Raw genomic sequence first — 23,842 nt, forward strand, 5'->3', positions numbered from 1 at the left:
AGAGCAATACAAAGTACAACAATCACATTTTTCTTTATATTCAGAAGTTTGTGAAAGACATCCACCGTGCTCTATTTGAGTATTTCATGAAGCTTTAAAAACAAAGGCTCAAACAATGAAACAAACAAACGTTACCAGATGACGTCTGGTCCTGTCCTTGGTCCTGAATGCTGCTATTATCAACATGCTGACATACCGATAGCTGTTGTTTTTTACATTGCAACAAATACAAATATTCTAACTAATATTCCTGCGGTAAGTGATGGTGTGCTTTACCGTTTTGACTCTTTGTCGTCCCGCATCCTCCAAACAAGCAGTCCTATCACAACACACAGCACAGCAACGCCGCCTATCACACCTCCCGCAACTGCAGCCGTGCTAGCGCTGGAAGCTGTACGAAAAGTGTATGGTCAAAAGCGAATGCGAATAAGATGTGAATTGTGGAGCCTTTTCTCGAGCTACTAAAGATAAAGATTATATGGATGACATCTATGCGCGCATCAATTTCCGACCATTTCCTAAAAAGTTAGCAACCATAATGCTGTTTCCTTGGATAATTGATTTGTTTTCATCAGTTTTGGGGTCCTCAGAGGATTTTATCCTTTTAGTCAAATCAGTATTCACAAACAAGATCAGAGAAATGATCATAGCGCCCCCTACCGACACAAGTGCCAGGTACACCGTCCCAGGTTCCGTCCGCCTTGCACGTGACGGTGCGTGTGGGGTGAGACACGTAACCCTGGTTACACGCGGTGGTTACCGTGCCGTTCTCCACATAGCTCGGGCCCCCAACTTTGGAGCCATGCTCGGGTGTAGGGACGTACGGGCAACTCGCCACTGAAACATGACATCGTATCTGACGTTAACGTTAGTAAATTGCAGACAACAAAAGTATCTGTAAAAATGTTGGCTGATCAGCGGCTCTAGAGGATGAGGATAAAAAAAATCCTCATTACATGTTTATAAAACTGAAAGAGATATTGTACTTTACTATATTTCACTTAATTTTATGATGAAATGCATATATAAGCGATTCAACAGCGAAAAAAAATACAGCAACGCACACCTTTCCTTGTATCTTTACTGACGGCCTGATACCAGTCATACGCCCAGCGAGTGCTAGCTGCCAGGGCTTCGCTCCTTGTGACGGTAAAATCAAACACGCACTGGTCGTTATCTCCGCATATTTGCGCCATCTTGCGCCCCTCGGCGGACTCTGCAGGCAAGGGTGGTGGGTTCACTATTGGTGTGAAGCTGGGGTCATGTTTTTCGGCGTACATGACTTCTTCCTGGATGGTGTAGACGAAGAGAGACGTCTCGCTTGTGATCGCCCCTTTTGAAAGCAAATGTGAGGGGAAAGACAGCAGAAGAATAGGTTACAACTTTGTATGAATACTAGAATGAATGTATGAATACTAGTATGTCCGAAATTTTAGTGTTTTTTTTTAGTCTACCAAGTTGAAAACAGCATAAAAGAGTAAAATGGGCATTACTATTAAAGGTGCACAACTTTTATATTACATTTATATTCGGTGTGCAACAACTTCTAAAGGTGTATGAAATAAATGTAGTGTTGAAATGTCCATATTCCCCGGGTGTTTAACAGAGCTCCACATTAATTGATTGATCTCAGCCCAGTTATGAATATTAAATAGGAAGCTTTATTAATGCGACAAAAAGTACACGTACAACACGAAAAAAACTACATATTTGAAGTTAAAGACTTACACGATGCTCCAAAGTCGTTATAAACAGTCATCGGGTCTGCAGTACTCGAAACTGTGTCGCCAGAGGGCGTTGTGAAGTCGTCGTCAGGATTGTCGTTCCACGTTCCCAAAAGGCCTTGCGTCTGAGCAAACACATTTTTATTGCAGCATTTAAAAAAACAGTACACAGTGGTGCTGCAGTCAAGAGAAATAGATTGAATCCACGGCATCACTAAACAAAAATATTATTAAAGAGAGAAATACGTAACTTTAACAGGAACGGGAACTTCAGAAACCACAGTAGACACTTGATGATGAAATGGTGAATTCCGAATCCCTTATAAATCGAACTTGCAAGAACAAAACAATTCAGACTTTTGACAATCCACAATTCGAGTTGTTTGGATAAGATTGATTGATTGATTGATTGATTGATTGGTCTACCTTGTCCTTGAGGTTCGGTGGGACGAGCACTAGTGCGGTCAGGAAGCCGCCCTCACTCCGGGCCTCCACCCCGACACCGGACTGGAAGTGCACGGTCACGTTGGACGGAGAATTAGATATAACAAAGACACCTGAAATAAAAGATAAAGCGGGAAACCACGATCAGATTATCCAGGAGGTTAACCCTCCTTGTTTGAACCTTGTTTGAACTTAGAAGAATCATTCTTCCGTGTGGGATCGGATCGATAAATTCTGCGGTTTGACTCTTCTTGAGCGGATCGAGGAAGTGAGGTAGCCGGTTCACGGGTTGAAGTCCTTAACAAACCATGCTTGATAATGTACATACTCCACTGTCACTGACCCCCCATTCACCTTCCTGTCAATATTGCGTTTACATAATTTCTCCCATCACTTCCCGTAACCCTATTGTACTACGGACACACAGACAAACACAAACAAATTACACAGTAGCAAATGTCAGTAATACAGATATGTGAACGTGGCCTTACCTGACAACACTAGAGTCCCGCTCACCACTTCGCCGTTCACCAGGACCTGAGGAGCATCCACATCTCGGGCACTCGGCAGCCGGACCTCTACTGTGTCGGACTCCCCCTCGCGCATTACGAGAGAAGTGCAGGCAGTGGCCTGTACAGGGTTGCCTGGCAAAAGCACAACATCGCTGACGATGATTCTTATATCATCAACGTAGAAACATAATATATAGTTAAAGACTATACGCTCTTTTTGCCTCTCTAGGTTATAGTATCTGTGTGCTTACTTTTGCGTGTAGTATGTGTTGAATGAAAGTCGTTCCCTTACCTTGCGCGTTCGACACTTGTGCCGTCCTGGCCTGGATCCGTAGCCTGACGTCATCAGCCTGCAGTAGTGTGTACTCGCCCTTACCGTTGAACGTGTAGCTCTTCCCGTCCAGCGTGATGACGTGAGGATCTCCAAACATGGCGCCTAAAGTTCATATACAGATCGCAAGGCTAAATATTTCACGGAGTCTTTCTAGGTTTTCTATGAAGCATAGTGCCTACCTTCTTGTTTAAATCTTAGTCGTTATTATGAATTGCTCTGTTCTGTACACCCAGCCAACTTCATTTTAGCTCCCTGTCAGCTAGGAACTAACTTCCAGTGCCTAACATGTTTACGAGTATGCATTTTCCCACTGGCACCCGACCAGCTTCTGGGATCTAACTTCCTGTGTCTGACCTTTAGTGGTCTGTGGTTATGGAATTCCTACCAGCCTTAGGCGGGACGTATCTGCTGCAGTCGTCAGTTGGGCGCAGCTCGAAGTACACGTCACAGTTATCGGACCACAGGCAGCAGTAGTAAAACGTCACCACATCGTGTAGCCAATGAGAGAAGGACGGTACTCTAGGCGGAACCTGGGAACGAATTGTAACAGTCTACATTAGAAAAATGAAAAAATGATGTCCCCCTTTCAAGACCCAAATGGAAGGGAAAAGTCACTGCCTTATGTCTCCCCAATGCCAAATACAAGAGGAAGCTACCTAGGAGCAGTACCGACTTACCCTGTAAGGTGGTGCTCCGAACACGTGTCCTCTGTCTGGGGTGCTACCGCCGGCCGTGTCACCGGTGAACAACTCCCTCCCGTCCGCGGCGTAACAGCACTGCTGTCCCGCACCGTCAGGGCTGCAGGATGCGGCGGTGGTCAAAAACATATCATGCCAAACTTTCAAGAGGAGCTGTATGTTTCTCTAAGGTCAATGTTTTCTGTGACAAAATGGTGGAAATCACAGTCCTGGAAAGTTTGCGGAGTGTGTGTTTTTTTAGAAAAGGACTTTTGTCAGTGCTTTTTTTTACATACTTCATACTTTATCTGTGCAATGTTACAGATGTGTAAGCGATTCAAAACTTGCATGGTCGAAACGCGACTTACCTTGCAGCAACGGACCGTACACAGTGCACAGCGCCAGGGTGGTAAGTACAAGTGCTACCAGCCATCAACGAACAGCCAGGATCCGCCTGTGGTGGCAAAGGTTATACATGGTTTAAGCCGGATAAAATAGAGTTCCACGACCTCATACCTTTGATGATCCAACTGGACGATCATCAATGTTTCTTATTCATTTATAGATAAGTAATTCGGATATGATGCACAATGTTGGATGGCATTCGACGTCTGTTGCTTCAAAATGTCTTGTCCAGTAATATTGCCTGATTAATTATGTGATCATTAATATCCTAATGATGACTGATCTTTTTATAAACGTATGAAAACAAACTAATATCTTTGAACAAAGAAAGAAAGAGAGAAACAAAATAAACACACCTGAAAACGTCCGGTGTCCACTAGTGCCTGTTTTAAGGTACATGGACAGGGGGGCATGTCGGGAACGAAGTTCGGCAGCTCCTTTTCCGCCTCCCGCCAGGCCTGGCAGCGCTGGGCGGACCAGGAGACAGGGTCCCGGTAGAACAGCTCTTCCAACTGCCAGGCCAAGGCGTGGACACTGCTCCATAGAGCACGAACGTTCCTACAGCCGTCACAAAAAGTAATCGTTCCAGTAAACAGATGAGAAAAGAAGAAGAGGAGAAGAATAGTGACAGACGACCTGGTGTCCATTGGGCTTTCCTGCGCAGGACAAACCCAAATGGCAAGATAATGGTCTTGGTTAAATGCCTCCTCTAATTACAAGGCCAAGGTGCGGGCATCGCATCCCCACGCATCAGCAAGGTGCGCGAGAACATCCCCACAAACAAACAAGAAAACAAACTAAACAAACAAAATACCTGTACCTGTACTTTTATTTAGGTACATGTACAGGTCTGGACCTGAGCATCTGGTGTACCTGTACCTGAATGATATAAATCACTGGTTTAAAAGTCAGCTGGTGCAGATCGACGACAAACAAGACTAGTTGGCAATCTCGCCGACCATGGTCTGAAGAAGGTCGGGAGGACACGGTCGGCTCTGGGGTTTTACGTTAGAGTAAACTCACGTCTGTCTTTCCCGTTCGGTGTACGCGGAAACCCTTATGGAGCCGATATGGTACTCACGCCTGTCCCTCCTGTCCGGTGTACGCAGAGACCCTTATGGAGCCTATATGGTACTCGCTGTCCGGTCTGGACTCCGGAGTGAACGTGTAGCTGCCGGTGTTCCGGACCTGGCTGGCGACGGTGTACATAAAGTCCCACGACGCCATGTTCCCTTCCTCCTGAAAAGTAGAAACGATTTCGTTATGGTAGGTAGAATAGAGGCAGATTTGTTTGAGTGCTTTTACAGCGTTGGCGTCACTGATATGCCAGAAACCTGAGGTAAATAGATAAAAATATACCATCAAGATGCTAGAAGAAGCGTGGTATAGTGGCTACCTTGTACCCCCACAGCTCTACATCGACCGATGCCGAGTCCAGACTGTCCCGGTCCCACGTCATAGTCAGCGGTTCCCGGATGAGTTCCCGCCAAGCCGGCAGGTCCAGCGGGGAGGTGGCCGACTTGATGGGCCGCTGCCAGTTGGAGTTGATATTCACTAGATTGACACCTGACAAACCAAGCACTGAAAAGGACAAACAGATTTATTTATTTATTGAAATTGCGACGAAGACAATACAATGTGGACACAAGGCAGCTAATCAGCTGATGGCGTGACCACATACATAGAATATACATACATACATACAATATACATGTCAAACAGCAAATACAATTGAATAACAAGAAAAGCTAAGAATCATGTACATCTATATACAAAAATAGCTAAGATTAGAAAGGTGCTAAGGCATGTAAATACCGTAAAAACTAGAGCTTAGTACAATATGGAAAAGCAGAGGATCAGCCGGAAGTAAATCTTTTTGTAGATGTTATAAACGTGTGAAGTGCATCTGAAAGTTGCTTATTGATAATAGGGTCATGGTCTGGTGAACCTTGAAGTAGGAGGGAAACGGTGGGACGTTAACAAACAGATAATTTTTATTGCCAATGAAGGTTAGTCATCTAGGTAGAACATTACTTAAAATCTAAATCAAGCAATCGGTATTAAATCTGTATGAAATTTTTGGAAAAGTCAGTGACATATATAAATGAGTATCTGAAAAATTTCTTTCATCGATGGGTAAAGCTTTGATGATGTATCTGTATATAAAGTGGCTTACGTTAACGTCCCGTCCTGAAGACTGCGACCCTTTTAAGAAGCGCACATGTCGGGAGCGACAACAACCGGGATTCGAACTGGACTACACACACAGGACCTGTACTGATAATACCAGTGCTTCACCTGCGGTGAAGTTGGCGCCATAACCGTAGGTGGAACCGCCGTCAACAGACACCTGGAGGGGCACCCGGCCGATCTCATACAGGACAGGTGTCACACACCTGGTGAGTCCGTCAGGTGCGACCACACCTGCCACAGTCACCTGGTCAACATCACCGAACCTGTGTTTGAGGTAAAAGTAGTTCCAGTTTTCTGTTTATTGTTATGTCCTATCTATTGTAATCTATGTTGGACGATAAGAAGAATTTTGTTCATTACATTTCTCTTCATGTAGGATACGGCCTTATGGTTAGCTTCTCATCAAACGTGCCTACTGACCTGCAATACACTTGTCCTCCGCTAGACGTGATATTTGGCGCTGTGAATACTAGCTCGTCCCCTCCCATGAGAGTGCCGAAAGTTGGGGTAAAGATAATCGGCAAACGTTCATCTACGTAAAAGTAATAGACATAAGTCGTGAGTTGGGTCGTATTTAATCTTAATTATCTGGAAGAACATATTTCTTCCACACACACACACGCACGCACGCACCCCCCCACACACACACCCACACTCACACATCTAGCTGCATTGGTCTCTGTCGTCTCAGGGTGTGACTGACGTGTCCCACATACCCCATGCCCTAAGGTCGGGTCTTCACCAGCCTTCAACAGTAACATGAGCCACCTGTTCAGTGCATGGAACGAGAACTGTTCTTACATGTACACATAGGTCATAGGGATGTCATGAGCCTGTACTTTGAAGAAGAAGAAGAAGAAGGGATAGACGTCCTGCCGTACATGACCTTGTACGCAGGGAAGGTCAGCCTGGGAAGTACGTGTTCAAAATTGTTATCTTGAAAAGAGCTAAGAGGTGGCTTTCATCGCTGTTATGCAAAGTTCATGGGTAAAAGTCCAAAAGACTTAACCCGGGCAATACACGACCAGGGAAGCGAGTACTGGTTTTAAATTGTTAAAAGACATCTAATGAAGAAAGTATCAATTTAAGACATAAAGTTATAGAGGGAGGTGTTCTTTTTTGTAATCATTCAAATTAGAGACATTATAGACTAATACAAGAACAGATACTATACAGGAATATAACAAATTGGTTTTTAAAGTGCAATTCCGACCCCTAACCAATGCGAAATAATCAACAACACACCAAACGTGAACATACTGTTAAGTTGTCACTGGAACCTCCAACTGATTGAAACATGGACCATGTCCCGGTCACACAAACACACGATGTTTGATGAATGTTTTGCCGCTAAGCACACGGCCGGAGTTATGTACATACCCTTCCCTCCAGGCTTTCTGGCCATCGTAACAAAACCTGCGGGAAGCACCTGAGTACGGTTTTCACTGTATGATCGGTGTTGGGGATTTTTAGCGGCCAACGAAGTTCAGAGAATTTTTTTTTTTTACGTTCTGTGTGTTTTGCCTTTTAAATCGTACTTCGGCGTTGTACATCATATCCAATTATAAAACAAAGGGACACACAACTCCAATTTTGGCGGTTCAACGGTTACTTCGCCTGTCGTCTTTTGGGTCTTTTGAATCTTCCGATCTGACGTACGAAATCAGCAGCTTCTATTTTGACCATAGGCATGAATTATTGATGCCACCATCATTGTGAGATAGAAAGTACCGATGTGTCCCGCCAGTGATCCATGTAGGACAATAATGGCGGTTCTCTCTGACTGACGTCGGCGGCGAGTTGTCAAACATTGGATCTCCTGACCTTCTATACCCTGCACTGTCACTAACATGAACAACCATCACAAATCAGCCGTTCGACTACGGAATAACAAACGTGCGCGGTGACGTTGCATGACGAGACATCGTAACGGTTGTAACAATTGCCATGGGACCTACATGTATATTCACTTCCAATGATTGAATCATGAATAGTAGAAATATTAGATTATAATGATTTGATTGGGGTCTTCTACCAATTCTTCAAATAGGTATACATTGATTTCATTTTCAGATAGAAACATTTTTGAATTTCTCTATCCTTAGGAATTCACACAAACAAACGCACACGCACGCACGCACGAACACACACACACACACACCCCTTTCCCCCAAACTCTAAATGTTATTGCAGCCTGGCTGGGGGTGGGGTGGGGGTTCCCGTCGTTAATGATCAACGAGAAGTTTCCAATCCCCCTCTGCACAGATTATAATAACAGCGTTGAAAGGAAGTTCACCAACCTTGTGCATACACGCACGACACGGCCAGGACCACAGAAAACACCGCCGCCAACATGTCTCTTCCCCCGGGGGAGTCACCGAGCAGCTTTCACTGAAAACAACCTCCAGGCTAGGCTCAACTAATAACGGTTGCCTGGATGACGCCGGTATTGTTGGCGAAGTCAATCTTGTTCTGAAAGATTAATGTTTAACAGTATGGTGACCAGGGCTATCACGACTTAGAGATCTCTTGTCTCTTACCAGGCCTAAATGTGCATTGCTATCTACTTAAACCAGAACTCAAAATTTCAGTCTGTACCGTTACAGATCTCCAGAAAAGAAAGTCTGTTAATATATGTTTGTTTAGTGTTTTAATGTGGTTGATAAGAGAAGTTTGTCGCCGGAATGCAAAGGTCGCAGGTTTGTTTGCACGATCTAGCGACATGTCGCTCTGAGTATGTACACCAGGCCAACAAATTAAGTCCTGGCATTCTGCGGAGAAAGTTAGATGAAAGCGTAGATGTTAACTTTCTCGATGCGTAAATATGCATATCGGTCACGGAAGTATTACGAAAGAGTGAAACTAAATTGGCGAATTTGGCTATGTTTCATCCTGAACTACATGATGTAGTAGATCCTGTGGTCGTAGTAACGCCCCCTTTCCAAGACTACGACCGATGAGCTACCAAGCATTTGACAAATTACACCATGGGTAATTTCTTTAAAACTAGAAAATCTGTCAGCATAATGTCTGTTGTTAGAGGGCGTTGTAGAGCATGTCTCTTGACAACTCCAGTGCTTTTGTAACTGCCACAGCCATCAGTGACTGACTCGAATGGGGCCCTGCGTGCTCCTGTTTTTTAAAGGCGAAATCAGGCCTTCGTAATTCGTAGACAGCGGCTCAAATCTGAATAGCCGGCGCGCTTTAAGATACAACGTGCCGAACACTAGTGGGAGAAGAGCCCTGTGTAAGTACCAAGGGAAGGTCGCTGCAATAGTGGTATCTGTCCCTGGTGCTGAATAACAATAGCTACAGAAGAACTACACAATATCTACATATCTAAACTACCTACAGTAGCAATCAGTACCTGTGCACAGATTACACTATGGCTTAGAGATGGAGCATTCAACAGCAGAGGCTGGTATTAGGGCCCTTCATATACCATTTTATAGAATACAAAAACATTTGTCATAGCGTCCCCCACAGCACCTTCACCACTAAGAAGGTGTTGCCAGGGTAGGTCAAGTAACTGGAAACACAACATTTTTTCTTGAGCCTTATTGTAGCTTTCCTGATGATAAAATGAGCACAATTCACGGTATTTCTCCATGGAATGTAACAATCGTTTTAATTAAGACATAAGCATAAATTTTCATGCAGTGTCCAATCTAGTGCACAATTCATGGGTGTATATTTCTAGATACTTTCAAGAAATCTAAAATCCAAATTCTAAAGTTCACTTCCATCAGTGAGTTCTTTGAAAATCATAAATGAAATAACACATGTCATATATTTTATGATAACATCAAGAGTAATACAATAGATGTGTTACACTTTCAACAGGAATGTTGCTAACATTGTGCATTCTGGCTCTTACAGAATGTAGCTTGTGTTCATACAAGTCAGAGGCATTCACCTTTGACCTCGTGCATGTGCACACTTACCCCTTAACCTTTGCAGTGTATTTATGTCACAACGTATAGATTTAACAAAGAAAAATAACGATTTCTCCAAGAATAAGAAATACTTCCACCCCTGAGGCATTGCCAAAAATAGCAACATGACAAATATTTACATATCTCACCCTCAGCTTCATGTCACAATACAAAATTCATATTTATAAAACGACACATTAAACACTCTCAGGAATGGTTTCACTCCATAAGGCAAAGCAACAAAAGCACACTTAGAGTAGGACTTGCACAAAAATGGAATGTATAGAAATACAAACTATTTGGAAAGTGTGTGGAAACATTGCCACCAAGTACAGTAGGGGCAACATCGCTTAGATAGTTTTAAGTTTGCTTGTAGCTAGATGAAGGTTAGGTGTGACAAGTCTGTCAGTACAGCTGCTGTTGCAACCCTTATTCCACTAAAGTCATGTTAAAAACTGTGAAATAAATAAAAATAAATAGAAATAAAAGCAAAAATAGAATGACAAAATAAAAATTGCAGAGGTAAGAAATAAGCAGGGCTGTACATGTAGATGCCATTAAAATAACAATAATGTTTGCTTAATATTTTTCTGCAAACCATATCAGCATCTGTCAACTTTTGGCACCGTATGTTCTATTTTTAGCACAATGGCAAAATTAATATATATGTGGTATAAAATCAAGTATTCAAAATTATATGTAGACCTTTAAATCACTTTGCATCTATTGATAATGTCACTTCTATGCATTTGATTGTACATTGTTACTTTTCTTCCTCTACACCTCAAGTATTGCCTTCTACCTAGAAGGGACATCTAATCTAAAATAAGTTATATTAAAACTGCATACATATCCTGACAAAGCTTACATTTTTCACTTACAGTACTTGTGGCTTTTACATAACATCACGTCTATCTGTACTCTTTTTGCATGTCCAGGCAAGAAAAATTGTCTGGTTAATCTCTCCACAACAGTTATATGTAGATATCAAATATGTACAGCCAAGTACCAAAGTTAGTATTTACTAAGCTGCAACAACACTTGTTATACATACAGTTACTACATACACTGACATGGAAGAATTAGAGGTTGGAATGATGCAGGGAACCTTTTAGACTAATAGAGAGCGAGTTACCTAGTATATGTAATAGAGGGTTACATACTTTTGTCTCTTGCGTTATGTACTTGCACACTCTATTTCAGTCTGTACGTGCCTTTCAACTGTCCTACAGTTTGAAGGCCTTCAGTTACCTGCAATAGTCATCAATATACCAACCACTCTGGATGGACAACCCTTATAATAGCCTGGGTGTCATCCTTGTTACTCTTAAAAACCTGCAACAATTATAACTTCAACAAGGTATATAGCACATGATCGACAGCTGCAATGGACTACGGTTACCATGGAAGCCGCAGTAACTGTTTCTCAGCTCCTTTTGACTGACTTCAGTAAATGACTTTCTCGTCCTCTATCTGCTTTGATTGGTCACTTCATTTATTTATCAGCACACAGCTACAGAATGCCAGAAAACTTAAAAAACGTGGCCAATCCCTGATAGTAAATTAATTTCCTCTCCTTTGAACATGATTGACAAGCACAGCAAAATTAGATCTCCATCCAACGCACACACAAAACTGACAAGGAAAAACGATCCCCTTCCATGCAACAATGGTGGCTTAAACCTTGTGGGCTGCTCCTCCTTCTTTGTTGATTCACAGTTAACAAGGCATGTTTGTTCCTCCACCAGTGCTTGGACCGACCCCTGACATCATCACCAAGGTTGGTTGGCTTACTGAAAGCATAGAACATCAAAAATTAAACAATTTGAAACTGTGGGCATTCTTGAGTCATGTATCCTTCAACATTCCGCTGTCTTTTTACCAAAAAGGCAGTCTTAGTGGTGATTGGTTCTAACACAGGCTGCTTAAAAATCCTACGACCTCAAAATCATCCGACGGTCTACGATGAATGTGACCATGTTGTAATACAAATAAGCAGACAATAGGTGCCCCATGCATGATCCAATCCCCCAGCTCACCTGGTTGGAAGGAGTCGTCCTCGATGTCGTCCAGGAACTCCTCCTCTGTGATCTCCTGGTCCAGCAGGTCCTCCGCCGGGGACAGCATCTCTCCCTGCTCGTTCATCAGGCTCGTCGGCGCTGGCATCTGGGAGTACCAGTTACTTCTCTCACGTTTTCTGTCAACAGAGAACCAGTTTAATATTCTCTCAGTAAACAGAGTTCTAGTTACTTCTGTCACGTTTTCTGTCAACAGAGTACAGTATTTGTTACTTCTCTCATGTTTGCTGTGAACAGAGTACAGTTACTTCTCTCACATTTTCTGTGAACAGACTACAGTTACTTCTCTCACATTTTCTGTGAACAGACTACAGTTACTTCTCTCACATTTTCTGTAAACAGACTACAGTTACTTCTCTCACATGTTCTGTGAACAGAGCACCAGTCAGGCAAGAAAACAAACCCTCTGCACACCATGGTAAAAACTCTGATGCTTGACTCTTTCCATAACCTCACCTTTTCCAGAAGTAAGCAAGCAGAAGAAGGAGGAGGATGATGACAAGCAGGACTAAAACTCCAATGATCACAGACTGGTAACTACCCTGTGGCTCAGGAATCGGAGGAGCACATTCTGGAATATGAAACATGATAGCAGTATGAAAACACAGCAGTCTAATTGGTCTGTTCCTGACCAGTATTATGCCAACTTAGTCTAATGGTAGGATATACAATGTAGGTAGTTATCATTTGTGTGTTTTTGAAGTATTTCACATATTTCTGTATGGATATTGTGCCCCACGCCTCAGGCAAATAAACAAACGACAGTCCTCTAAAGTAGAGTTAACCTACCTTGTAAGACGTACACTCTCAGTGCCTTTACTATCAAACCACCAGCAAGGCTCAAGGAAACTTTGTCAGCATCCACAGCAGACTTTAGTGCCTTTGTGAGCTGTTAAAATACGTTAATAACAAGGTTTGTGCAAATCAGTGGTGGTATTAGACATGTATGTAGAAAACTATATTGATGCAACGAAAAGTACACAGACTTTCTGCATGGTCGACTACAAAGTACAAAATACTTCAGTAGGTGTCATGTTGTGAAACAGTACTGCAATGAAACCTGGTCTCAACAACCAATCAAAGGAGAGTTGTAGAGAGTTGTAGAGTAGGAAACATAACTATTTTTCAATCATCATCAATTTTTATTGTTGAGTGAGGCCACACTAATTTAATTTCTTGGTTAACGGATTTTTCTAGAAAAATAATGGAGCGGGCAGGCGAAAAAAATAAAAACAGGCCTAGGCATCCTATTATGGCCCAAAATGGTACAATAGGAGCCATGAAGTCAACACACCAGGCTGGTTCAAAATTTAAACAATGAATTTTGAACTTTTAATGATACCACTGCATTGAAAGATGAAATAACTGTAACAACTAAGAAGAAAAGGACTGTTTTCAACTGTTCAGGGCAAATTTAGAGCATTTAGCAGTTGATTCTGAATTTTAATTTTTTTGCAAATCAGAAAAAAATGAAGCGGGCGAATCCGTTAACCAAGAAATTAAATTGGACAGGTGTTGCCTGAGGTACATGTATAAATGCCCCATGGGGACTGCAAGTGGATGCTGGTTGTCTAAGACAGTTGTTTGTTAACAGTGAGTCTTAACTTATGATGTAAAATTGGATGCAACTGTTTAAGGTGGCTTATCACTGAAGGTGGTTGGCTGACCAGGTTTAAGTGTATGAACACTTTCTGTACAGTAATTAATTTACCCATTAAACATACTTCATTCACACAGTTTGCTGCCTCTGCGCTGTTCTCCCTCGGTACTGACAGCTCTGCGGTGAGGTTACAGGGTGGGAACACAGACACCAGCACCCGTGTGGGGATGTAGGGGAACACTGTCACAGCCAGGTGGGCATCAGATACATTCAGTACCTACACATGGTGCAGAAATCATGTCAGAACATTCGGCACCTACACATGGTGCAGAAATCATGTCATTGGGACCTGTTAGGGATTCGAACCCAAAACCTACATTCTAAGTAAGAAGGGAAACCACTTGCCTCCTGCAGCTGTTTCTCTAACAGGTCACCAAATTGCTGTCTCCACTGAGCTGTTCCCTTGTTGGCCATGTCTAATGTGGCTGTGAAGGACAGCTCCAGGGTCTTCAGGATATCTGACAAGGTGGAGACATGAGGATGTAACTGTTACAGACGTGAACAGCATACAAAACTGAAAAGAAGTGACTTGCTATAAAAACACCAAAGATCTTTCCCCTAAATGAGGTAGAGTTGTTGTGAATTTCTAGCTTTATTCATTATTGTCCATTTCTCAGTGGTTCTATGCATATTCCACTTTAACACAATACAAATGTACCTCTGTACCAGGGGTAATGAACCTACCATAGACTTGTATGTCCTCCTCTTGTTGTATCCTGCTGACAGGGTTAATGGCTTCCACTGTCCAGCTGTATTTACCTGTCTCTTTATATGTGTGCATCATGGATGGCTTCCAGGACAAGAGAGGGGTCTTTGTGTCTGTCTCCTATACAGTACATCAAGTAAAAGTAACATCAACATTGAGAGCTTTTCAGCAAGACACTGGGTTTTCTTCTGGGTTTCATCATTACACTGTCCAAATATCAGTCTCAAGACACCAGCAACAGCTTCTTTCATGGACTACAAAAGTATAGACCTTTGTCCCTCTCTTCCTGTGTTTACCTCCTGATATACAACCCAACAGTCTTAAAAATCAGCCCTAGTTCACTGTCATCTTAAAAAAGCAGAAGATGAGAGTCTCTTCTCACCTCTTCATCATCAAAGTCCCACACATAGTGGATGAGTCCGAGCCCTGATTGGTTGCTGATTGTTGGCACATGACCATCCCCAGCCAATGGGGTTACAGTGAAGTTCCAGGGTTTGTTCACACACATGGCTGATGGTGCACAGGCCTTCAGGGTGGTGATCTTATCTGTCGACAGAGAAATAAAACACTCTGAGTTTAGGTCACAGGCAGGTCATGTGTCACAAGGAAATAAGTGGCTTAGTTCTTCTTTGGAAACCGGATGAGAGTCATAAACCTGGTCGTCCTTCTTTGACACTTAAGGCAGTAAGCGAGGAGGATACTGGACTTCGGGATGTCGAGCTTCATCCCGTCATGCTTGACAGGGACATGTGGAAACGCTGGTGTCACCTTGTAAAGGATTAATTAAACTGAACTAGGGTTAAACCAAAGTGCAGAAGTGCATTTGAACAGGTCAAAACATGCACCCATCCTCCTCACAAATGATTTACTGGTTGCACTATTATGTTCCAATGTCCCTAACTCTAAGCCTCCCCTATGTTCTGACATGTTCGGAACATAGGGTCATCCGAATTGACCTACCATTGACCTTGATGTAGATGCTGGTAGAGGTGCAGCCTGCGGAGTTGTTGGCTGACACGGAGACCGCGTACGTTCCCGCCGTGTCGTAGCTGTGCACCTGGGTGGAGCTGTTCATCAGACCTGGCTGGGAGGTGACGACACCGTCCCCAAAGTCCCATGTGTAGACGGTGCTGGCTTTAGACCCCTGAAACGACCAAACATGTGTAAATACAAAATAAATCAAGCATATGGATAAAATTCTCTAAAGAGTCTTATGTATGAGGTAGCATCACACTATCTTTCATCAGTGACTGAGTCTGAATACTGGACCTGTACCTTTATAACCTTACATGTACACTGGATGTTCGAGTCCAGACCTATACCTACATCATTTGACAGGTGTGCGTATTAGATAAACATCCATATAATAGCACTTACCCTGTCCTGTGTGAGGTGGAAGGTTACATTAGTATGTGTGGGGGCAGCAGGTCCCACGTCAGCTGTCAGGTGCAGCCCCTCTGCCTTCTGCAGTGGGCACGGCACCTGTCTGGGCTTGTACTGGTCCGTAACACCCCCTGTACAATTGTCAGATGGAATCTTCCTATACCTGGTAAAAGTGAATGATAACAAGTCAGTTCAAGGTTTGAACTATATGATGTTGTGGGATGATGGACTGGACTTCGCAAGCAGAATTATTTCTACAAAATGATTTCTAATATTTACAGTTACCTATCATTAATTAAGTCTTTAGAATGCTGACAAAACCTAAAGAAGCTTTAGGTGGTAATGTACATGTATGTGCCTACCCAGAGCTTCTGGAGAAGTGTTGTCCCTCCGGACATTCTCCCAGGGGTTGGTTTGGGTCAAACCAGTCAGTAACAGTACACACCGTCCTGTTACTACTGGACCGCTGGAAACCATAATCACTGAAACATAAGAAAAAAAATACACAATCAGATAATAACAATTTGAATGAAAGTTCATCAGTGATGGTAAATGACATCATAAATATCGAAGTTGCCAGACACAAAAGTGAAGTGCTTATAATTAACACCAAACTTTCAATCTGAAGTCTAAGTGTGATGTCAGCAACTGGTCAAAGGTGTCCCAAGGTCAATAATAAGAATATCAACAAACTTCATTAAGAGATGTCTTAACTTGAGTACAAAAAATCCTTACCACTCAAAGTCCTCTGGTGTACACTGACATATAGTTGTGTTGATTTCTCTTTCGTAGTTTCTCCCGTTGTAACACGTTGATTCGACCTTCCTTCTCTCGTACACTTTCCTTTCACCCAGTAAACACTGTCTTCCCAGCTGTGTGCAAACACAAAATACAAACTTTTAGTAACAGCCTCATGTTATGCTCACGCTTCTACTGTTTGAAAATGAAAAGTGTAAAGCATTTCACTCACCACTTGAAAATAAAGAGCTACAATGTATGCATCCTATTATCAAAACCCACAATGTAATTTTGACCATGATTATCACTGTTCACTGTATAGCATAAAAAGAGCTAGGGAGAGTTTCCCTGCTACAGGTACATTGTATATACTGCGGCTGTCATCTCTGACATGACCGGTGGAAGAGTACCTCAGCTGTTCATTAAGTTTATCTGAGCTAAACTGGTTTGAGGTCACTCTCACTTTTTTAAGAATAGAACAAAGTGGACATCCCACCTCATCACTGGGTGTCCAGGTGGTGTAGTCCTGGTCAGTACACTTGGCGGTCAGAATGGAGCGAAAGTCCAGTCTGACCACGTACCAGCGAGAGTCGGCCTGGAGGTGACCAAACACCCTGGGAGGAAAACTTTTAAGTTAGTTCATTGACACAATTATGATAAAAGCATTAAATACTGAACTTAACACAAAATGTTTGGAAAACTCATATCTCTGTTATCACCTTATCAATTCAAGGGCACAACACTTGGACTATAGGGGTTAAAACTCAGGACCTTCAGATTTTGAGTCAATCACACAGCCACACACGGTGATTACTCACAGAATGATGAGCGTGGCCTCCCCTGGCTCGTTCAGTACCCCGTCTATCAGAAGTGGGGTGTCTGTGAACTTGAAGGACTCCCACTTCTGCCCTTCTGTACAACTGTACCTGTGGAATACACAGACACAATCAAAATCAAAGGTTAAGATATGCTGGATGTTTCTCTGACGTTTCAGAAAACGCTTTCTCTGCAACTGACAACACACACTCTAGCCCTTATCTCTTTCTTATCAACACAAGATCAAAACTATTTAATTTGTCAGTTCTCTGATTTTTCAGGAAATCAACAATAGAGCACACAGATGAAGTACACGTGTAGAACTTACTCTAAGGTGTCAGTTGGCTTGCCAGACTCCAGCTTCACTGCTACAATTGCCCCACCATGGTCCGTAAACACCACATAGTAACGATCCTCCAATACCTGCAACAAATATTAAGCATGCCAATGTTACCAAACCTAGTCTCTCCTAAAACAATTTGACAACATGGTACATGTAATTGTACGTCTATTAGATGATGTTTACCCATATGTATCCATACAAGATTGATATTTATTATGTAACAAATCACAATGAGAATTCTATGAGATTGTAAACTTAAGATGAATCAATTCTGAAGTCATCAGGAGGTTGGGTACTAACTTAGTTTCTTTATTGAAATAAAATCCCATGATGATTCAACTCTTTCATGTGAACTCTCTGTTAACCTCCATATTGTCAAAATTGCTTACATATATTTCATGTTCCGACTCACCTGATCCCAGGTCAGTCCTCCATTGTGTGACACAAAGACATCAGATGATATGGAGTCCAAATCATCCCCAACATTACCTACAAATAGATTTAAATACATGTAAATGTCAAAACAATACTGAAAATGTAAGACTAATGTAAAATCTCTACAGATCTTTTACAGAAGCTTCACCAATATCATATGTTATGAGTGTTCAAAATTTATATATTCTCCCTATTGTACAAAAATGTATAGGCTTGTTAGGGTTAGGGCAATGCCATATATATTGTATGCTAGTAACCTAATATTGGTATCATTAGAGACAACTTTCGAACATGTACAAGTACATATTACTGCTCAACTGTGAAAACCGTTTTCCAATATTGTCCTATGCTGAAACATTCATACAACAACTGTGCTGACTATTTTGCTTCCTCATGAGGGAGGGTAAGAAAATACTGGTAGAGAGAAAATTCCACAGTGGGTACCTTGAGCCATGACCAGGCCCACAGAGGACTCCCTGGACATGACGGAGGGAATGTGGTAAATGGTTTTGCTGAAGTCCATGTGCAAGTGGAGCGAACAAGATGGCTGGGAAGAGAAAGAAAAAGGTCATCATGTCATACTTAGACATCACGTCATTCCAAATCAAACCTGCACTAAGAGATCTCTCAGACACGCTGTTTTTCAAAGTGGCAGATACATGTTAACAGAGGTTACAGCCATACCAATGTGCAGTTAAAAGGCTGTCCATGGATGTCATTTTCTGGTGCCTGCACCAGGCTCCACTCCCCACCCTTGTCCCATGTGATGAAAGTCCGAGGGTTTCTCCTGGGTGTGTGCTGGTTTGCCACAAACGCTCCTTTCAGGCCTTTCACCTTTATAAAAGCAGAAAGATGGAAGAATACAACAACTGTCTAAAATGTTCACCAATGTAACACATTTAGATACATCACAGCACATTTTGAATTTTCATTTTCACATTCATTCATTTATTTAGCCAGGAAACAGCTACATGTAGTTTATCAAAAGGTCCAGTCTACACAAAACACTTGAAATCATCAACATTCTTTGATGGAAGTATGTACAAAGTTGATAAAAGTTATAGCAGATTGTAACATACGTAACACAACACAACACGACACAACAAATCAACCCTGCACAGAGTTACCATACCTCTTGCACATCCACCAGGAAGCCACTGGGAAGGGCCAGTGCGACCACATTCTCCAGTGTGAGGACGTAGTACACCCCTGCGGTGTCAGACAGGTACAGACTGGTCAGGTTGTCACGGTGGTTCACTGCCAAGAACACCTGCTCCTCATCTGTGCTGAGGATGTGGAAATCCTACCACAAAACAGGGAGTGGGAATATGGGTGGTTGATTTATGCATCCATTTTGTTATGGTAACAGTACTTGATATACGTAATGAGTACATGTTTGGGAGTACATGTAACTTGGATTCCATACTATTATAACTCTGACTCCATCTAAGAAAAAAATGACTTTCCCTACTTTGATTTCTCAAAATTTTTTGGAAGACTAGTAGTAAGCATACTTGTTGTCCAAATTCCTACCACAGAGGTCCTTGCTCCCGATCAAGGTCTGGGGGAGGTCAGAAGGCCATGATTGGCTATATGTGACAAGGTTACTTACTGCAAGACAAGAATATGCCAAACATCTTACCTCAGCTCTTACATTCCTCGGCAAAACTGCCTTCTGGAAGTCACCTCTCTTCCAAGACACATACATGGTCACCTCAACTGCAGATTTCTGTGAGGTAAAAGAAAGGAAATCATTGAGCAACACATGGATGCAAAACTATTAGTACAGAAATAGAACTAGAAAAATTTTCTGCTGACACGAGTGGAAAATATCTGTAGTGTAATTATAAAAATAGCTCTTTAACCTTCTGCCTAACCCTATAACCAACGTCAAGTTGGTGACAAATGGCTACCTTAGCATGCTGAAGGTTTAAGACCATAAGTAAGTGTACCTCAACAAAGATGTACTCATCCTGAACCAGTAAGGAATTCTTGTCAATGGCACCCAGGCCCCGGTGAGCATTCTTGTGGGAACAGTGTGGAATGAGGCAGCTTACATACAGATATCCACCTGGACATAAAGGAAGTATGATGGGAGAATATTATCCATACAACTACTAAGAATTTGTCAGCACTATGAAAGATACTACACATTTCAGCTTTGTGATGCAAGGCTATCATGTTTTTATCAATGAGCCACAAGATTTCTTCTTCTACTGATCTAATGAATGTAAGATGCCAAACCTCACCTGCATGACTGTCATACACCTCCATATGGACCAGGTGATCATCCTTGTCAATGTCTTTCACACTCCTGGAACGGTGTTTAAGATACAGATTCTACAATCATGGAGAGCCTTCAGGAAGACTTCATGGATACAGAGTCTCACAGTAAGAAGGAATATATTTCATACTCTACATATATCATGCAGTTTCTTCGGAATTACCTTCTTACATATTCAAATTTGGTATGATTCCTTACAAAAGTCATAAACACAAGCCCTCTTTGCTAGGGTACCTTTACAAAGTATCTTTTGAGGCTCAACTGGAATCTTGGATATACTGCCAAAGTGCGCTTGAGCACAGCATTGTGGATACAAACATTGTGCTGTGGTAGGAAGCCCATACAACAACTAACAATGAAGTTCACAATACTGTACAATGAAGATTTTACCAGAAGTAGTGTCCCTTTGTTACATGTGTGTGAAGAATGTTCCACTGTTGTCCCAGGTTCATGGAAATGTAGAGCTATACAAAGGGAATATAATACAGTATATATCAATGTAAACTCACCATATATGTAGGTAAATAGCTATGATCACTATTTACATATGTATACAGTATTTATACATGTAAAAATGGAAATGATTACATCTACCATCGTAGAAAAGACAAAATATATGCACAACATATCTTTTCATGATTGTCACCTACCAACCAACCACTCTACAGGTAATTTGGATGAATGGGAGTAAGTGCAATAAGTAAACCAAATTGCAAGGGGAAAAACCTGGAACATGTTAGGGACTCAAACCCAGGCAACAGGATGCCACAATGCATGTATATATGTAACATCATGTATCACATGTCCTAAGTATATCAAGTATGTCTTTGTCCACACTGACATATTAATGGCCTAAACCTTCTGACGCCCTTTTTCAGGTGCATTGTGTCCCTGTTACCTTCTGTGAGTGGGAGTCATAGCCTAGCACCCAGTCATCCCGGCTGGGATGAAACGTCAGATCAGTAGGCTGGAACTGCAGGTTTTGGACCAGATGGTATGTTTCTCCTTCATCATCAGTGTAGTACAGTGACTTGTTGTTGGAGATCACTATCAGCTACAGGTGGAATGATAAGGAAGAAGTTACTGCTTCATATGAAAGTTAGTTACAAAGTTTAATAAAGTAAATGAGGACACTTATATTTTCAATGTCAATGTTGGAAAACGGATTGTACAACGTTTTATCACTCAGGTGTCAGATCATGTCCCAATAGAAAAAGTTGATCAGGTCCAAAAATTTATGTCCCTTGCAGAGGTCCAACCAAAAAAAAAAAGGCTAGGGTTGGCAGATTTTTCTAGGGTCAGTCTGGAAACAGGATACACAACATTTTTTCCAAGGCCTGACATGCCCAAACTTCCAATATTAATTTTGAACAAATTTGCAGAAGTGCTAAAAAAGCAGCTGTAATTTTTCTACTTATTTGTCAAGTTGTCAACCATATTTTTGGTAGAACCCTACCTTGTTCTTGTTAATAGGACAGACGTAGTAGTGTGATAACACAGCTCCCGTGGCAAACTTGCTGGTCTCATTGGAAAAATGGTGGCCATCGTCCGTTGATCTGGGTTTGGAGAAACATGGAGTTGACAATGGTCTAACTTGTCCTCATCCCATTTTATATAATTGGTTTATTCATGTTTTTAAAGCTCTGATCTGATCACACCTGCAGGGTGCCATGATTACTACAGCTGCTCCTGCCAACAGAATTAAAGACACTAGGACAGCACTGCATATTGTTGCATATCCTCAGGCAAAATACAACTCCCAGGGGCAAGAAGTAAAACAGGTGTAACCAGACTATCACCATGGTAACCCCTTTGCACATGTTTCAATATCATTAAGAAAAGAATCATCAAAATCAAAACCACAAATTATGGTAGAAAATCTGCTTCATTGCAATGAAATTTGCTATTATTGTTGTTCTTTGACATACTGTTGATCTTGATATATTTGTGGTACCCTGTAATTAAAATCTGCAGTTTAAATGACCCCAGCCACACCTGAGATCAGGGGCCAGTATTCACAAAACTTGTGTTGCTGTATGGTTATTTCAAGGGCAAACTCGAAGATATTGTGAACCTTATGTGTCGCTATAAAATGAATGTACAGTACAGTACAGACACATAGACTAACACTTACCTCCATAACGTGCTGTCCATCACCGACTGATTATAGGCTATTCTTCTTGTCAGGACAAATATTGCCTGGGTGGACACATGTGACAGCAAGCAAAAAATTAACAATCTATAAAGCCTTTTTACAATTAGATTGTAACGCCCGTTAACGTGTTACAGACCCACAACACCAAAAAGATTAAATATTAGATTAATAAATCATCCATTTTCTTATAATCAAATCATACATAATTAATACATTGCATCATTTGCCTAGAGTTCTGGGTTCCTCTTCGTTCAAGTTCGTGGTGGTTTTCTCACTAGGTTTTGTCCCTTGATTACTATATACTGTAATATATTGTAAACATGTGACCTGATATGATAATTTACTCAGCAAAGTCAGGTCAGATTTTGATGTACCGATCTTGCTTGCTGAAAAGCACTCGGCACACAACAGATATATACTCCGAGGATATTTCTTAGAAAAGTTGGAAACCCTTACCTCGCTGTTTTCTCCCGACCAGTGGATAATCGCTTGGTTGTGGTTCGTTCTGTTGTTCCCCAGAACGAAAACACTGCTTTCAAGTCGAGTTTTAGTGCTTTTCACTCTACCTATATTTGTACTTCTCTCTGATCTGTGAGGATATAGACGATCACTGTCTTTTGAAGTGAATCTCTCAACAACTTGAGGTCTATACAACTGCTTCCTAGAAGTTATTTTAGTCCATGCGGGGTTGAAAATAAAAATCAAAACAAAAACACCACCCAACTTCGCCGCCGCAGCCGCCATGTTGGATTGCTTTTTCCTCGCGAGATTTCGTGAAATAAAGACTCTGTGCGAGATTTGGGAGGTGGTCAGGATGGGGGTGTGGTTTGTGGGGGCGGGTAGTGGGCAGTGGTCAAAATACGGAATCCCCATTGGAAGAAGGCATCCGCAACCAAGCAAATTGGCAACGAACCATTGGTAGCAGAGGAATAATTTACGATCCATACACTAAGACACGAAGATCGACTGGAGTAATGCTTGCAGCTTCGACGGCCAATTTGGTTTGACCTTTCTTACCCA

General features: G+C 42.0%; 2 protein-coding genes across 3 annotated transcripts in view; both read right to left on the bottom strand.

Moving 5' to 3' along the window:
• The window catches only part of LOC109478601 (sushi domain-containing protein 2-like), a 9,534-nt gene extending 656 nt beyond the window's left edge, over positions 1–8,878 (bottom strand). The window contains exons 1-16 of one of the 2 annotated variants that reach the window (XM_019780272.1): positions 8,590–8,878; positions 6,710–6,821; positions 6,395–6,552; positions 5,493–5,677; positions 5,178–5,335; positions 4,453–4,654; positions 4,060–4,145; positions 3,692–3,812; positions 3,400–3,544; positions 2,973–3,116; positions 2,660–2,812; positions 2,151–2,281; positions 1,729–1,849; positions 1,067–1,333; positions 661–837; positions 277–391 (exon numbers count right to left, since the gene is read on the bottom strand). In XM_019780272.1, coding sequence (XP_019635831.1) covers positions 277–391; positions 661–837; positions 1,067–1,333; positions 1,729–1,849; positions 2,151–2,281; positions 2,660–2,812; positions 2,973–3,116; positions 3,400–3,544; positions 3,692–3,812; positions 4,060–4,145; positions 4,453–4,654; positions 5,178–5,335; positions 5,493–5,677; positions 6,395–6,552; positions 6,710–6,821; positions 8,590–8,644 — 2,330 coding nt within the window. In that variant the 5' untranslated portion in view covers positions 8,645–8,878. The other variant, XM_019780273.1, reaches the window with a different exon arrangement.
• A 1,025-nt stretch (positions 8,879–9,903) lies between these two features.
• LOC109478585 (VPS10 domain-containing receptor SorCS3-like) lies at positions 9,904–23,582 on the bottom strand. Its single transcript, XM_019780247.1, has 27 exons — positions 23,279–23,582; positions 22,802–22,866; positions 22,124–22,223; positions 21,566–21,721; positions 21,058–21,131; positions 20,633–20,697; positions 20,336–20,454; positions 20,026–20,112; positions 19,516–19,686; positions 19,068–19,217; positions 18,828–18,930; positions 18,361–18,437; positions 17,934–18,028; positions 17,608–17,715; positions 17,286–17,403; positions 16,787–16,923; positions 16,414–16,533; positions 16,046–16,214; positions 15,629–15,812; positions 15,051–15,214; positions 14,647–14,788; positions 14,308–14,420; positions 14,027–14,179; positions 13,092–13,191; positions 12,759–12,873; positions 12,264–12,421; positions 9,904–12,017 (listed from the first exon to the last, which is right to left on the bottom strand). Exons 1-27 carry the CDS (start codon positions 23,564–23,566, stop codon positions 11,944–11,946), a joined length of 3,405 nt encoding a protein of 1,134 aa, XP_019635806.1. The 5' UTR covers positions 23,567–23,582; the 3' UTR covers positions 9,904–11,943.
• Positions 23,583–23,842: the final 260 nt, after the last annotated feature.

Source organism: Branchiostoma belcheri, unplaced genomic scaffold (assembly GCF_001625305.1).
Source record: "Branchiostoma belcheri isolate BF01 breed outbred unplaced genomic scaffold, Haploidv18h27 scaffold44, whole genome shotgun sequence".
Taxonomy (NCBI): Eukaryota; Metazoa; Chordata; class Leptocardii; order Amphioxiformes; family Branchiostomatidae; genus Branchiostoma; species Branchiostoma belcheri.